General features: G+C 40.9%; 1 protein-coding gene and 1 pseudogene across 2 annotated transcripts; both read left to right on the top strand.

Moving 5' to 3' along the window:
• The first annotated feature begins 1012 nt into the window (after positions 1–1012).
• Positions 1013–14823, top strand: LOC111969331 (cholinergic receptor, nicotinic, alpha 5). Of its 2 annotated transcripts, XM_023995391.2 has the most exons (8): positions 1014–1592; positions 1822–1977; positions 6614–6765; positions 7462–7506; positions 10839–10948; positions 12971–13148; positions 13315–14022; positions 14331–14822. In XM_023995391.2, exons 2-8 carry the CDS (start codon positions 1899–1901, stop codon positions 14487–14489), a joined length of 1431 nt encoding a protein of 476 aa, XP_023851159.1. In that variant the 5' UTR covers positions 1014–1592; positions 1822–1898; the 3' UTR covers positions 14490–14822. The 2 variants fall into 2 exon arrangements, with proteins under 2 accessions (XP_023851161.1, XP_023851159.1); XM_023995393.2 differs by lacking the exon at positions 7462–7506 and having other exon boundaries at positions 1013–1592; positions 14331–14823.
• A 544-nt stretch (positions 14824–15367) lies between these two features.
• Positions 15368–16287, top strand: LOC139028298 (UDP-glucuronosyltransferase 1-2-like; annotated as a pseudogene).
• The last annotated feature ends 1815 nt before the right edge of the window (positions 16288–18102 follow it).

Raw genomic sequence — 18102 nt, forward strand, 5'->3', positions numbered from 1 at the left:
GGCTATTACTGATTAAGTGCCTATATAAGTAGGGCTATACAGTAGTGCTATATAGTAGTGCCTTACAGTAGTGCTATACAGTAATGCTGTACAGTAGTGCTATACTGTAGTGCTATACAGTAGTATATGACATGTGAATAGAGTCTGGGGATATTAATATTGTAAACCTAGGTGCCTGCCAAGATGTGTTTTTTAAATACTCATTTGGTTTTGAACTTCATTTGATGCAGTCTGCAGTCTGGGTGCTATCTTTGAGCCTAGCAAAGATGTAGATGACATTATTCYACCTTTTATTCAATAAAAACAAACCAAGCTTGAATAAAAGCAATATTAGTTCAAACAAAGTGTTAAGCCAATTTCTTCCACAGGTTTGTTTATGCCAACATGAAAATATGAACTAAGACACACAAATGAATAATAAGACAAGACCGAGACATACATAGAGAAAGAGATGTGGACAAAGGAGAATATGTGGCAGGCTAATGTGGTTACAGTGTTTCTATAGAAAGCCCAGTCTAATGGGAGAGGGAGACAGAGCTTAGTAATAGACAAGCCGCCATCATCATGTCTCCCAGCAGAGGGGGACAGGGGAGGAGGAGGAGAGAGGAGGGAAAGAATGGGAGGCTGGCTGCACCATACAGTATTACCACTTCTCCACACACACCATGACCCATAGGGTAGGCAGAAGAGATTTTTTCCTTCCAGCATTTTCCATTTGCTGTCACTCTCACAAGGCGTCGTCATCATAGACCCGTGTCTCACACCAGATGGCGTCACTCCTACACAACGCTCGTCCCTCAACCCATCAGTGCAGACGGCTGTCCCGCTATCTGACGTGAGACAATGCATCATAGACATGATGGAGTTATGTAGTATCAGGGGTATGGATGCTGTTTATTAGAGAAGCTCTCAACACACACATACAGATACACACATGCTCKTCCACCCCTATTAACCCTGCCATTAAACCTGAAGCAACAGTCTGAAGATACCTTAGTTAGACGTACGGCTGAGGCAGACTCGCTGCTAGCCACTGTCTGTGGGGAGAGAACGAGAGAGAACAACATCAATGTGCTGGATCTATGTAGGTAGAGCTGCTAGGGCAGGGCTTGCAGTGTAGACACTTGGCTGTGGARAGGCTACAGGCTGCAGGCAGTGTGCTGCTGGGGAAGATACCTGGTAGTAATTAGTGATCAGASTCTTCTGGGAGAGTGAGGGGGGCTGGCATTCTGGAGGAGGTAGAGGAGGAGAGAAGAGGAGAGAGGGGGCTGGTTTTCTGGAGGAGGTTGAGGAGGAGGAAAAGGAGGAGAGAGAGGAGAGAGAGCGTGCTACCGTTCATTTAGAGGCAGCAGCAAGAGACTGAAGCATCGTCTGTCTGAGCTGAGGCAGGGCTGCATGGAATGGAGGAATACTAGAGAGCAGCGCTGCTTGTCTGTCTGTCGACACACTCTGTCTGGACTCTCACGCTACATTCAGGATAGATTGTGTGTTGAGTGGATGATAGGAATAGAGGATGCAGGTCTGATATGCACAGTTTGTCTGTTTGTGATCATATGTGTATAGGTTTGTGTGTGTTCACTACATCCAAGCAGGTGAGTGTAATGTGTTCGCATGTACACTGTTGTGCATGTGTGTATTTGTGAAATGTGTAAGATGAAATGTATGTGTTTGCAAATGTGCAAATMAGTTTCTATGTGTATGCATTGCGCCCCTGTATTCATGTTTGTGTGTACATGTAAGGTATCTAAACGGATGCATACATATCCCATAACTTCCTCTGTTTGTGCACTGTGACGTGATTCTCTTGCTGTGTTTTCCTAGACTCTAGTTGTGTTGTAGTCATGGCTGCCTGAGGGACTGCTCCCTAGCTGTGTGGATCTGGAGCCCCCTCTGATATCATGCTGAGAGCTGGGCCAGCGGCCACCACTCTAATCCTGCTGCTGTCATACTGCTGCTGCCACCTGTGTCACTCTCTGGGTAAGTTCTCCCTACAGTACCACTGCGGAGGACAGGGAAGACACTCTCAGAGTGATGGGCCATCAGAGATGTTATCAGACTGAGAGATACCCACTCTGCACAACTAGGATCATCTACTGGGTACAGGATGATAAGGAGATGAGCGGCAGGGCAGATGGAAAGTCTGAGGATAGGAGATAGTGAAGAGGCAACGCCAGCTGAGACTAATACTAAATTAAAAGAGGAACTGATGAGGGATGCTCATTAACAGATGGGCTGAGTAATGTCAATATGACCACTCAATATATCCAGACCTAATGTCCCTTTTAAGTAGATTTCTAATCAAAGTGTATGGTCTCAGAGACTTTGCCAACGTTTGTTATTAAAGTGAGTGATTTGGTTTCCTGCTCTTAGTTAATTCAGTATATACGATACGCAGCCCTGTCTGGTTTAGTGCAGTCATTTCCTGTGGTTGGTGACCTTCTGTTCAGCTGGGAGAGGTGATGAGCTGAATAAGGCAAGAAATATCTCTATTAACAACTTGGGGAAAGAACCTCAGAGTTCTAATAACTCTGTRCAGTCAATATCAGAAATATAAGCTGGCCAGCCCAGATAGCTCCACACGACTGCCTCCTCCATGCCAACCTGTGCAGAAACAGGATTGATTCTCGCACTGACTGACGCTGACTGTAATTTGTTTTGMATAAGAGCGTGAGCGTCTGCTAAATAACTAAAATGGAAAAATGTAATGGAGCTCCTCTTATGAAATTCTGTCCTTCGTTAGTGGACTGGGTTAAATAACATGGGCTGTGTGGACTGCAGAAGAGGGTTAGGAGATGTGTAAGGTCACAGATTTTAATCTGTAATCTCTTGGGGTGTTTTTGTAAACCCCACATTTTTGAGATGACTCATAAAATATRCACATCTTTCATCAGTACAGTACACAGCCAGGGATCCTCTGGAGAGATAGACTGGCCTAATGCCTCACTGGCCACACAATCAGGTTACACTAATTGTAGATACACTACCGTTCAAAAGTTTGGGGTCACTTAGAAATGTCCTTGTTTTTGAAATAAAAGCATTATTATTTTGTCCATTAATTAAAATAACATAAAATTGATCAGAAGTACAGTGTAGACATTGTTAATGTTGTAAATGACTATTTTAATGGAATATCTACATAGGCGTACAGAGGCCCATTATCAGCAACCATCACTCCTGTGTTCCAATGGCACGTTGTGTTAGCCTATCTAAGTTTATTATCTTAAAAGGGCAATTGATCATTAGAAACCCTTTTGCAATTATGTTAGCACAACTGAAAACTGTTGTTCTGATTAAAAAGCAATATAAGGGCCTTCTTTAGACTAGTTAAGTATGTGGAGCATCAGCATTTGTGGGTTCGATTACAGGCTCAAAATGTCTTTCTTAATCAGAACAACAGTTTTCAGCTGTGCTAACATATTGCAAAAGTGTTTTCTAATGATCAATTACCCTTTTAAAATGATGAACTTGGATTAGCTAACACAACGTGCCATTGGAACACAGGAGTGATGTTTGCTGATAATGGGCCTGCGTACGCCTATGTAGATAGTCCATTAAACGTTTTCATTTATTTTATTTCACCTTTATTTAACAGGTTGGCTAGTTGAGAAAATTTCTCATTTACAACTGCGACCTGCCCATATAAAGCAAAGCAGTTCGACACATACAACAACACAGATTACACATGGAATGAACAAACATACAGTCAATAATACAGTAGAAAAGTATATATACAGTGTGTGCATATGAGGTAAGATAAGGGAGGTAAGGCAATAAATAGGCCATGGTGGCAAGTAATTACAATATAGCAATTAAACACTGGAATGGTATATGCAGAAGATGAAGGTGCAAGTAGAGAGCTGGGGTGCAAATAGCAAGATAAAAATAAATACAGTATGGGGATGTGTAGTTGGGTGGCGTATTTACAGATGGCTATGTCAGGTGCAGTGATCTGTGACTGCTCTGACAGCTGGTGCTTAAAAGTAGTAGGGGAGATATGTGTCTCCAGCTGCAGTGATTTCAGTTCGTTCCAGTCATGGCAAGAGAACTGGAAGGAAAGGCGCCAAAGGAGGAATTGGCTTTGGGGTGACCAGTGAGATATACCTGCTGGAGCGCGTGCTACGGTGGGTGCTGCATGGTGACCAAAATCTTCCATTTCCAGCTACAATAGTAATTTACAACATTAACAATGTCTACACTGTATTCTGATCGATTTGATGTTATTTTAATGGACAAAAAATGTGCTTTTCTTTCAAAAACAAGGAATGTCTAGTGACCCAAACTTTTGAACGTAGTGTAAGACTGAGCATTTATAACACAATCTATACCCTGGATTAGAGATATTGAAGGGTTGGGAGTGGTCTTTAGATTGTGTTTATCATTCAATCATGACAATGCATGCTGAATTGTTGCTCCACACAAAAATCAAAGGAAGCACCTATAGTGTAGTCCATGTATGTAATGGCCTTGCTCTGTGAGGATGTCCCAGCTGTGCAGACTCTCCCCTCTGATGATTATAGATAGAGTCTTTGCTCAGTTTAAATGAATAGTGTCCCGTGGTTCTCAGCCTACTTGCTGTGTTAGTCTAATGAAGGACAACAGAGCCAGCTGCAGAAGAGATATTTGCACGAGTTGTCTTAACCCACTTAAATTATTTTTATTTCATATATACCTTATTTAAAAAGTATTACTTAGCTCATTGCATTACTACTTGTAATGAATACAATAGATGATGGTTGTACTACAGGTGTTATATGACACATTTTGGATCTATATTATATGGGTCACAAAGGGTAGTGTTCAGAATCTCCCAGAGAAGCCAGACATGGAGCAGGATTTTCTGCAGGAAGCTGTGCTGAGAGACAGAAAGTGTAAAGATGATGAATCTGCTATCACAGTGATATTGACTGAGGTCTAAGAATGCTGCTATTGATCCTGAGCCTGAGGACACAGGGGTGTTAACTGTCGTCGGCCCCGCATAGGGCCTGTCATCCTCAGGTAAATTTACAGCCATATTGAACGCACATTAAAAAAAAGCCCATAAGCACGTGGGGAATGATTTAAGAGCATTGTGTCCCTCAAGAATTGAATCAATACTTCCTCATTTTCTCTGCGCTGGAGAGCTGTCTCCAGCAGTAATACAGCAACTTTACATCCTTCTTTGAACTAAAGTGCTGAATAATATTGAATCCAGAGATTTGCTTGTGCTTAATTCGCATTTACAGAGGTAACTCTAGATTTCCTCCCAGTCAGCAGTTGTATGTGGACTAGAGTGACGGCTGATGTCTTTAATAGGAAGGTGCACCTTCGGTCTCTCCTGTCTAAAAACCCAGCTAGCCCTTAGGGGGCCAAAAGACCTCCTGTCTTCCTTACACATAAACGCTTCCTCTATCTAAAGCTCCATCCTCTAGCCTTTCTCTCCATCATCAACCCTCCCTAGGGCCTACACCACAGGCAGTCATGGATACCAGCATGCAGCAGAGGCCAGCTGATGCACTGATACAATGAGGTATCCATCAACCACAGTCACAACATCAGACCCATCTGTAATGAAGTTATGGAGAGTAAAACTCATTGGGGCTTCCTTCCTCATAATCCAGATAGAAAACACACTGAGACAAATMAAATTAGACCAGAGCGGGGGATGACTGACTGAGGATTTACAGAGAGAGAGACACTAAATAGAACAGAGCTGATAGGAAGAAACACATTAGTGTTGGATGATGGAAGGAGGCTGACTAGACTGGCAGCCCACACTATTGAACCCTTCCCACTTGACACTGGTGGTGGCATCACACACATGGAACAATGGAGTCATATTTAATCTCTCCATGTCTATGCAGCCGGCTGACAGTGAGTCGTCAATTACGGAGGAAATTYGTGCACAAATGCAACCCTGGCTGCTATCTATAGTTTATACTGTGCCAAACCTTCATCAGCTTTGAAAGGTTTGGACAGCCTTTTATTGCCTGAACCCCAGCCAAGTGACTCTTACCTTTAATCACTGTTAGATTGTTTATAGGCCTACTTCCATGGTGAAGAACTGGGGATGAAGCACCACTCTGTATTGGTAGCAGAGGAGTCTCGTCCAGGGAGGAAGAGGAGGATTAATTTGATGGAAAAAACAATAACATATTATTCAAAAATCCTCCCTGTAAATAAAATTACACCTCTGTTATACACACCAACATATCTGATCAAACATACTAGTTTGCAGAGAATTCTAACAGGAAGGACACACTTGACCTTTGTCTCCTTCCAATGAGGAGTGGAAAACACCAAATCYTGAATAAAAGGTATTGACTATYTTGCCATGACAAAGTGACAGTTAGCTTTCTTCCTCTGTAGATAGTGAATGTCTGGTCCTGGTCTGAGGGTAAACAGGGACCAGAGATGTGATTGCCATGATGCTGAGAGCCCTGGGGCYATTTCCTGCATGTTAAACTGGAGATTGATGGGGTTATTGACAAAGTGTCAGGTGCCAGGGACTATGAATCATTGTCAATGTGCTTTAGCTGGGCTGAACATGGGCCATGAGCTGTTACCAGGATAATGCCCCCTGTTAACACGTCGCTGACATGATACAGGCTAATGTGGTGTTTCCCTGTCTCTATAGGAATCCCTAAACTGTCCTCCTATGCCAAGACAGAGGACAAACTGTTCAAGAACCTCTTCAGAAACTACCAGAAATGGGTGAGGCCTGTGGAATACCTCAATGGCACAGTACGGGTCAGATTTGGACTGGCCATCTCKCAGCTAGTGGACGTGGTGAGAAAAATATGATTATTTTGGGATATTGTGGTTTAAGATACCMTAATAGAAAATGACTCAAGAGAAAGTGAAAGTAACCCAGTAAAATACTACTTGAGTAAAAGTCTAAAAGTATTTGGTTTAAAATATACTTAAGTATCAAAAGTAAAAGTATAAACCATTTTAAATTCCTTAAATTAAGCAAACCAGACGGCACCATTTTTTTGTTTTTGATTTATTTATCAGTAGCCAGGGGCACACTCCAACACTCAGACATCCCTTACAAATGAAGAATGTGTGTTTAGTGAGGCCGCCAGATCAACGGCAGTAGGGATGACCAGCGATGTTTTCTTCTAAGTGTGTGCATTGGACCATTTTCCTGTCCTGCTAAGCATTCAAAATGTAATGATTACTTTTGGGTGTCAGGGAAAATGTATTGAGTAAAAAGTACATTATTTTCTTCAGGAATGTAGTGAAGTAAAAGTAAAAGCAATCAAAAATATAAACAGCAATGTACAGATACCCCCCAAAAATTACTTGAGTAGTTTAAAGTATTTTTTACTTAAGTACATTACATCACTGCAAAGAATATATCACTATAAATATATTTAGACTAATTTACATTCTGTTTTMTAACACATTTACACACATACTGACAGTATAACAACACAAAGGTACAGATAAAATCTTTACAGTATGGTCTCTCCATTACAGGACGAGAAGAACCAGTTGATGACAACCAATGTGTGGATGAAACAGGCAAGATCTTAAACATATTTGTGGGGGCATAGTATATTTAAGTGATATTTCCCGAGAAGCCAGTGATTGGAGGATAAATTAGCACGGGTYTTGTTATGCCCGAGACGAAGTCGAGTGCTGGCAAACCATGCCAATATYTCCTCCAATCACCGTCTTCSAGGGCATTATCACCTTTATACAACGGGTTACCAACATATTTAAAWAATGATTAGCATATTTTWATAAAAAAGTTATTTTGAGGAATTTATTCATACMATTTCATCGTMCCACAAGATATAGTCCTGACACAAATCTAGGTGTTGCTACCCAAGCCGGCTGGTCGTTCATTCTATCGGTTTGGTTCTCAGAGACGTGACCCAGTTGTTAAGTATTTWTMTTCTGTATCTATGGACGCGACCCAGTCGTTCGTTCTAAATATTCTATTGCCATACTGGCTGGCAACGTTCTTGCTTGCTAGTTAGCCAACTATCACTGTCAAACAGTGCAGACAGAATAACAACAGTAGCTGCAWWTGTTTAAGCTGTTTTCTAGTGACATTTATTTGGATACATCCATAACAATGATGATGCGCGATTTCACCTGCCATAGAAAATGTGCTCTCTCATCAGAACACTGTRGTTTAGAGGAGTTAGCCAYCAACACAGCTAACACAATCACTTSAAACTGAAGCTGGAAAGACAGCAAACTAGCTGCACTTCATTTATTCTACCTGTTTCTAATGACATTTCTTTYTATATATCCCCCKYAAAATTGACTGGCTGAGAAAAGCTGCCTGCTTGTCTMTCTTGTCCCGACTCCCGACCCCTACACGTTCATTACTATGGGACAGCTGGAGATCAAATTTCWAAATMAAACAATGGTACAAATGTCAGAGAGACAGACAGCAAGGTTTATACAAATCTCCACTATTGAAAACCAATTGCTAGTCTAAAAGAAATGGGAGATAATGTCTAGATGCTTTTTACATTTGAGGTCATGTTTATAAATTGTCTGCCTGGGGCTGATGAGACAGTGGATTGCGCAGTGAGATTGAACAGTGTAAATAGGCATTTCAACGTCACAGCTTCAGCCGGTGGTAACTTGTGGAATAGACACCGACTGGAATGCGGTTTTAACCAATCAGCGTCCAGGATTAGACCCACCCATTGTATAATTCACAACACTCTACAGCAGTGGTTCCCAAACAGGGGTACTAGGACCCCCGGGGGTACTTGGCCTATCCAGAGGGGGTAATTGAAAAGACTCATAAGTCCATAGGGTTACATGCACATAAGCGGGTACTTCAGGGGTACTCCAGGCAAAGCAAAATTCAGTTGGGAGTACAGTAACCAAAAAAGGTTGGGAACCACTGCTCTACAGCAGCGTCAGCTAGACATACAAAGGCGACATGGCATTTAGAGTAGCAATCAACCTCCCTTCCCGCTGCATGTCCCCTTGTTCTGGTGGCATTTCACGAAAAGCTCACATCTTCATTTCTCCCCACCCTCCTCCACCTTCCCTTGTGCCCACACGAGCCACCCACTTTGCAACTCCGGCCCCCCGGCATCCTGCCTTGCCACCCAGCACTCTTGGCAGCTTAATTCATATCCTCTGACTGCATCGGCTCTCTGCAGCCAGGGAATCATCACTCCAGACCAGGGTCTACAGGTCAGCCTCTCCCTAGTCTGCCACAATGACAAACAACTCCATGRAAATCAGAGGACAGAGGGCAATAGCTAACATGGCCACAGTGGTGGAAAAAGTACTAAATACTCATACTTGAGTAAAAGTAAAGATACCTTAATAGAAAAAGACTCAAGTAAAAGTGAGTCACCCAATAAAATACTACTTCAGTAAAAGTCTAAAAGTATTTGGTTTTAAATATACTTCAGTATCAAAAGTAAATGTAGTTGCTAAAATATACTTAAGTATCGAAAGTAAAAGTATGAATAATTTAAAATTCCTTCTATTAAGCAAACCAGACAGCACAATTTATTTTACAGATAGCCAGGGGCACACTCCAACACTCAGACATTGTTTACAAACAAAGCATTTGTGTTTAGTGAGTCCACCAGATCAGAGGCAGTAGGGATGACCAGGGATGTTCTCTTGARAATTGTGCGAATTGGACCATTTTCTGCCCTGCTAAGCATATAATGAGTACTTTTGGGTGTCGGGGAAAATGTATGGAGTAAAAAGTWCATACTTTTCTTTAGGAATGTAGTGAAGTAAAAGTAAAAGTTGTCAAAAATATAAATGGTAAAGTAAAGTACAGATACCCCCAAAAAAGACTTAAGTAGTACTTTAAAGTATTTTTACATAAGTACTTTACACCACTGCATGGCCACATCTATTCATCAGCGGTGAATGAGGACATAAGGTTGAAGATATGACTCTGTCCACGTCAGTGGTAACCCATCTATTCATCAGCGGTGAATGAGGACATAAGGTTGAAGATATGACTCTGTCCACGTCAGTGGTAACCATCTATTCATCAGCGGTGAATGAGGACATAAGGTTGAAGATATGACTCTGTCCACGTCAGTGGTAACCCATCTATTCATCAGCGGTGAATGAGGACATAAGGTTGAAGATATGACTCTGTCCACGTCAGTGCTTCTCTCCCACTATCTACTTTATTTGGCCATACATTTTTATATCCACCATGTGACGATGCWAAAACTCTGAGAAATGACATCTGCTTATCACAGATATGCAGTTGCATTGTTACACATACACTGTCCTCAGAACAGCCTCAATTTGTCAGGGCATGGACTCTACAAGGCYTCGAAAGCATTCCACAGGGATGCTGGCCCATGTTGACTCCAATGCTTCTCACAGTGTTGTCAAGTTGGCTGGATGTCCTTTTGGTGGTGGACCATTCTTGATAGAAATGGGGTACTGTCGAACGTGAAAAACCCCAGCAGCGTTGCAGCTGTTGACACAAACCGGTGCACCTTGCGCCTACTACCATACCCCGTTCAAAGGCACTTAAATACTTTGTCTTACCCATTCCCCTCTGAATGGCACACATACACAATCCATGTCTCAATTGTCTCAAGGCTTAAAAATKKTTKTTTAACCTGTTCCCTCCCCTTCATCTACACTGATTGAAGTGGATTTAACAAGTGACATCAACAAGGGATCATAGCGTTCACCTGGATTCACCTGGTCAGTCTATGTCATGGAAAGAGCAGGTGTTCTTAATGTTTTGTACACTCAGTATATAGTGTAGTGCAATCAAATTTCTCTCAGGAGCAGAAAAGTAATTGATGGTGAGCTCCTGCAGCAGTCTTGTCAAATGGATCCACTTGTAAAAAGAGATGACTCATCCCTCTCTCTCTCCTGTTTAGGAATGGTTGGACATGAAGCTACGCTGGAACCCTGATGACTACCTGGGCATCACTAARATCAGAGTCCCCTCGGACTCCATCTGGWTCCCAGACATTGTGCTCTATGACAAGTAAGTACCATGCCCATGTCTGACAACAGTTTCGAACAAAAGATGGTACTGATATTGAACTAACACGTTCTGTYCAATATAATCTCCACATTAGYGTTTGTAAGGTRATGAAAAGTCATGYAAATCAGTTGAATAATTGTTTCTGATGTAATTCATAAAAGCACACTTTTAAATATGGTCAATCAATAAAAAATATATACTTATCAGCCATTATCGGAATGACCCTTTAGTGCGTGTCTGTGGTGTTGCGTGTGAGCCAGTGCTAGTGGGCGGTCGCCCGAGGAGAAAGAGCGCGAAAATTCCAGCAGCGGTTATTCAATAATGACAGACAGACTAACTAYATCACCAATTCAAAATATAACTTGTAGCAGTTATCTCGCTAGTTAACTAACRTATAGCTAACTAAGCATTCATTTCGTTGTTGCCTTTCCACCGGCACTGTAGAGCCTAACTGCAACGTTAAACTGGGATTCCCCTCTATTAAACAGTAGACATGTAATTGCGATAACGTTAAAATATTCTAAGAATAGCCTAATTGACAAATAAGTTGCTGTGCATAGGTCTCCCTCGAAACATGAATATCTGTGCCTTATATATAAACAGGTCTAGTTAGATACCTTGCTTTGAAGTAGCCTACCTTATCCATTTGATCCCTGATTCATTGAATTGAGAGAATCATTTTATAAAGACAAAAGTATTTGTTTGTAATGTTGAAAAAGCCAAGCCTGCACACCCTGGAGCTCTCCAGATTGGGTGTTGACCACATGTTGACAACATGTGACTAACAGTCCACCTCTATCTGGGGGGCTAAGTGCCTTGATCAAGGGTAGGACAGCAGGAGAAAGACGCGGTAGGTATACATGGAATCAGACACTGCAYSTTTCCAGTGTCAATAATGGTTACTTTTCATGTAYGCTATAATAATAGTCATGAAAAKAAATGGTTYAAGGTCATATAGAAGTCATGGAAAATGAGTTTAATCCATTAACAGTGAATAATCAMAGGTCTCTATAACATAATCTCTAATGGAGCGACTTGGAAAAATACAGCTCCTGCACTACTTCCATCCCAAGTCAAGCACTGTATAATACTGGAAACTTTCTAKGTTTACCAGTAAACTACCAGAATTTTGGTGTCTTTCATGGATTTTATGTAATCTATTACAAGACATCTAGTGGCCCTTTTGGGTACTTCAGATTATCACAGGTGRCTGTAACAATCTCTGGCCCTCTGTGGCTGCTTTTACACAGGAAGACCAATTCTGATCTTTTTTCTACTAATTGGTCTTTTGACCAATCACATCAAATCTTTTCACATCAGATCTTTTTCAGAGTTGATCTGATTGTTCAAAAGACCAATGAATTAAAACAATCGGAATTGTGTAAATGCAGCCTTAGTGGCCTTATCACATAAAATATCTGAAATAATTCAATAAGATGATTTTTTTAAATTATAAAATAGAATGAAAAAGCTGTAGAACATTAACCTAAATATAAACCATCAACTTAGTGAATACCATTGGTGTTTAATATGAGGATTTCAACATGTTTWACTATGTCAGTATGTGTTTGTTGTCAGTGTTTTGGCGTCAAACTGGTGGCAGTTGAAAAAWAAGTAAAAAGTTGGAAATGTTGCAGAGTTAATTGAAAATAATGCTTTTGTTGATTAYATGCTTTTTTAATTAATTAGGTTATTTTCTCTTGAACCGTATGGTCTATCTACTAGAAACTCATGGACAATATGGACACAGATATAATCAATTAATACTATAMATTCATTTTTTTTTTTWWATACGTTTTTCAAGTATAAATTACGAAAGTTACGATAGATTGCCATAGATTTTCTGTTAAATACCAAAATTACTGAAGATTCCAGTAACTTTGGGAAATTACCGGTAGCTTTGCAACCCTACCAGCWTAGACTATATTTTGAACAGCACAAATTCAATTYATCCAACACATCAAGAAAAGCCTGATTCAATCCCGTAGAAGATAAACAGATCTTAACCCTTTCCTCTAACAGTGCCGATGGACGTTTTGAGGGCTCTGTCACCAAGGCTGTTGTCAAGTATGATGGCACCATCACCTGGACACAGCCCGCTAACTACAAGTCAGCCTGCATCATCGATGTCACCTTCTTCCCCTTTGACCTGCAGAACTGCTCAATGAAGTTTGGCTCCTGGACCTATGATGGCTCACAGGTTGTAGCCTACACAGCATTGTGAAACAGTCTACAGTATATTAATGACCATACAGTCTTTAATTGATGTCAGAAATGTGTTAATCTCTTGTTTATACTTTGGGGAGTTAAASMGAAGATATGTCTGTTGATGTTTCATCTTTTCTAACCTTGTATTCATTCAATAGGTTGATATCCTCCTGGAGGACTTCCATGTGGATAAGAGGGACTACTTTGACAATGGTGAATGGGAGATAGTGAAAGCGACAGGCAGCCGTGGTCTGAGGATGGACGGTTCCTGCCACTTCCCCTTCATCACCTACTCCTTTATCATCCGTAGACTGCCGCTCTTCTACACCCTCTTCCTCATTATCCCCTGTATCGGCCTTTCCTTCCTCACCATCCTGGTCTTCTACCTGCCCTCCAACGGTGGGGAGAAGATCTCCCTGTGCACCTCTGTGCTGGTGTCCCTCACCGTCTTCCTTCTCGTGATCGAGGAGATCATTCCGTCCTCCTCCAAGGTCATCCCTCTGATCGGGGAGTACCTGGTGTTCACCATGATCTTTGTCACGCTCTCAATCGTCATCACCGTCTTCGCCATCAACATCCACCACCGCTCCTCGTCCACGCACCAAGGCATGGCGCCCTGGGTGCGCCGTATCTTCCTGCACAGGCTGCCTAAGCTGCTGTGTATGCGCAGCCACGTGGACCGCTATGCTACCCCAGGCGGYGCCAGGGCAGGACTGGCAGGGAGAGAGGGAGTAGTAGGGGGCATTACGAAGGYTTCTTCACCAGAGTCCACCCCTCATCTCTCCTCTAGGAATAACCTGCAGGCTGCTTTGGACTCTATCCGCTACATCACCATGCATGTGGTCAAGGAGAARGAGGTCAGAGAGGTAAGATCCCATTGAGTTACAGAGAATCAGTCTGCCCCTGCAGTATCAATGACAAAGTTGGCATGAGAGAATATTGTGTTTGTTTGTTATGATTTGAACACCATTCAAAATCAATTCTATAGTACTGAATTTAGGTTTTTGAAGTCTTACTGTAATTCTCWCMWTATATTCATCATCTCCATACTGTATATTTGTCTCCATCCTCTGATTATCACATGCAACTGCACCTCTGAGTGCAAAGCCCTCCCAGCCTGTGTCAACGAGGTCATGTGTTGGAGTCTGAAGGGCGTTTTGGTCTCTCTCTCCAGGTGGTGCAGGACTGGAAGTTTGTGGCTCAAGTTCTGGATCGTGTGTTRCTGTGGACCTTTCTCCTAGTCTCAGTACTGGGCTCTGCTCTGCTCTTCATCCCTGTCATCTACAAATGGGCAAACATCATCGTCCCCAACCATGCAGGCGGCAGCGGATAAGACTAAACTGAGACTAAGTGCACTGAGCACAATAAATGCAGATACACTACAGTCAGTGCAGAAGAAGAGACACTTACTCACATGTGTGTGTGGGAGACCAGTTATAATTGCAATGGATTCTAGTTCCATCATGATTCTTGATTTGTGTATATGAATGAGGGATTATTGTCTCTATGTTGCTGTATCTGTTTATAGATTAAATTAACATACAATTGTTTTATATTCTGGAAGGAGGATACCTCCCTATAGGCATATCTCACAAAGTAAAGTATAACAATGAATACAATTATCCAGGTTACTGTCTTTCTTGCCTCCCACCCTTTACCATTACCCTTTTATATGACCCATTACCTTTTATGTTTAAGTCGACGTTAACCTTTTATACACATTATCCTTTTATATTACCTTTTTAAATACATTACCCTTTTATATACACTACCCTTTTATATTACCCTTACATTACACTTTTCTATTTTATTAACTCTAGGTTGGTAAAATACAGTTTGTTTTTAACAGTGGCTACATTCTCAGAAAAGCAGTATTACATAACAACATCAAGAAAAAGTTTAATTATAATCCGCTTGAATAAGCTTCGCTGAAGAATTCAGCTGTGAATGCTCTTGAATGAGCAAAAACTACTGTTTGGCTTGTGGGATACAGGTAACTTAGCAGACAAATCATTGTTACAGTGAATTAATGTACCTACTTTCCAGCTTCTAAGTCCATCTCTTTGTATTACAGAGGTGTCTTGAGATTAGCTTTTAAGTCTGTTAGTTGGGGACTTAAGTCAGTCAGTCTACCTGATACAAAAACAAGAGTTGTTGTTTTGCATTCTGTTCCTTCCCGCCTTCTGATTTCACCTATCATTCAGATGAAAGATGGCAAGCCATAATGGAAGCATTAACTCATACCTTCTCATATCTTTACTGGTTGTTTCTTGGAGAATCTACGATGGTGGGAAAATTATAGTATTTCCCTTAGAAGGTAGTCACTGGTTGAACATGAACAATCTGATCAAGGCTCTTCACTCTCAGGGACACACCGTCACAGTGGTACAGACAACTAAAACTTGGTATATTAAAGAAGAGTCTCGACATTACAGTTTAATTACAATACCTGTCACTGATGATGTGGAATATGAGGAATTTGTAAAGCCAATCGTGAAGAAAGTAAATGATATAGAGAGAGGAAAGAGCTCTGTATCAAACTTTATACATTTGCAAATCGAGATGTTCTCTGCAATGTTTACGGTTCATGGACTGGAATGTGACACGGCAACTGCTGTATTGAAAGACAAGGATTTAATGAAGACCCTAAAGGAGAGCTAGTATGACCCGGTGTTTACTGACTCAGCATGGGGAGCAGGTATTTTGGTGGCTCACTATCTTCAGGTACCTCTAGTCTACGATGTACAGTGGGTAAACAGTGGAGAGGGACATTAAGCCATTGCACCATCCCCCATGTCTTATATTCCAATGACTGGATCAGGGCTCTCACACAAAATGATCATCACAGAGCAAGTAAAGAATATGCGTTTCTATTTGCTTTGGGAAGCTCAGGACATATTTTTATTCAGCCACATTACCAAGATGTTTGTAATGGGTTTTTCCAACCAGGTGTGGACTTCTATGAGTTATTACAGGGAGCTGGTCAATGGCTCATGAGAGTTGACTTTGTGTTCGAGTTCCCTCGTCCCAACATGCCTAATTTTATCTATAGAGGGTTCCAATTTATGGGAGGGTTCCAATTCTCCCTATCGTGTGGGTTAGAAAAAGCACGAGGTAGTTCTATATGGTAATTCTGAGGGTTTCTTGACATGTTTGGACCAGAAAATATAGATGTTTGACATTGTGAAATGTGTCTGTTATGTTAAACAGTATTATAAAGAGTAATATTATACATCCATATTATAATCATGTTCACTCACTGAGTTTTGAGTAACCATCACTGTGACTTTAACAAATGGAAAGGTTCTCATAAAAGCAGTACTTTGACCTTTACTTAACCCTTATAAACCAACATGCCACACAAAAATCAAAGTAAGCTACACATTTTACATGTGGCTTCCATATACATAATACGAAGATCAACTGGTAAGTAACATTGCACTGCATCTTACCTACAAACTGAATAAGCTAATAATAATTACGTTAAGTTAATGTTCATAAACAAGGATGAACTGTATTTTGAGATATTGTTTACATACTGAATCAAATGTGAATCTAAATGAAGAAAAAAGTTTAATCATCATTGTCTCAAACTCTCAAAACCCTAAAGGGAATTAATTATGCACTATTGAGAACAGCTTTCATGGTCTTCATGATTTGTATCAAATCAAATTATATTTATTGGTCGCATGCACATATTTAGCAGATATTATCGCAGGTGTAGCGAAATGCTTGTACATAAATGAGAATATATAATCAGCTAACTGACTATATGTCAAAATCCATTCAATGTGTCATAAACTGAATATGATGTCCTATCTCTGTTTGTTTTATATTTCAGATAAATGATGACATACATTGGAAGCATGACTTCATGCCTTTTGTTATTTCTGTTGATTATGTGTGGTTCAGTTTGCCATGGTGGGAAGTTGCTGGTCTTTCCCGGGGAGGGAAGTCACTGGGTTAACATGGACATTCTGATCAAGGCTCTTCACTCTCAGGGACACACCATCACAGTGGTACGAACGACAAAAAGTTGGTACATCAAAGAAGAATAGCTCTACTACAGTTCTATTACAATACCTGTCACTTATGCTATGCATGAGGAATTTGTAAAGCCAATCATAAAGAAAGTAATTGATATAGAGAGAGGAACGACCTCTGTATTAAACTTTATACATTTGCAAATGGTGCATTCAATACGGTGCATTAAAACTAAAAGCAGATTTACCTAGCTTTGGAGACCCTAGGAACCTCAACAGTAAACCAATCCTGTGAACAGGTTAGGCAACTCAGGTGTGTGTACTTCAACAGCAAAGTTAGATAAGACGGAAGTTTATGAAGTAGGGCCTTGTAAACAGAGTAATGTAGAGATCTACGGGTCTTTAGTTATGTTCAGCCAACCTTTTGATACAGGATACTGGCACATTGCCCAAAAAGTTACATATTGCAGCTCGATTTTTCACGCTCAACAGTTTGTATCAAGAATACCCTTCCCCAGATCTGTGCCGTGACACAATCCTGTCTCTGCGCTTTACAGACAATTCCTTCGACCTCATGGCTTGGTTTTTGCTCTGACATGCACTGTCAACTGTGGGACCGTATACAGGCAGGTGTGTGCCTTTCCAAATCATGTACTATCAATTGAATTTACCACAGGTGGACTCCAATTAACTTGTAGAAACAACTCACTCAAGGATGATGAATGGAAATAGGATGCACCTGAGCTCAATTTCGAGTCTCACAGCAAAGGGTATGAATACTTATGTGAATGAGGTATTTCTGTTATTTATTGTTAATAAATTAGCAAACATTTCTAAAAACCTGTTTCACTTTGTCATTATGGGGTATTTTGTGTAGATCGCTGAGGACATGTTTTTATTTAATACATTTTAGAATAAGACTGTAATGTAACGTGGATGTAATGTGGAAAAAGTCAAGGGGTG

This window comes from Salvelinus sp. IW2-2015, linkage group LG10 (genome assembly GCF_002910315.2).
Source record: "Salvelinus sp. IW2-2015 linkage group LG10, ASM291031v2, whole genome shotgun sequence".
In the NCBI taxonomy this organism is placed as follows: domain Eukaryota; kingdom Metazoa; phylum Chordata; class Actinopteri; order Salmoniformes; family Salmonidae; genus Salvelinus; species Salvelinus sp. IW2-2015.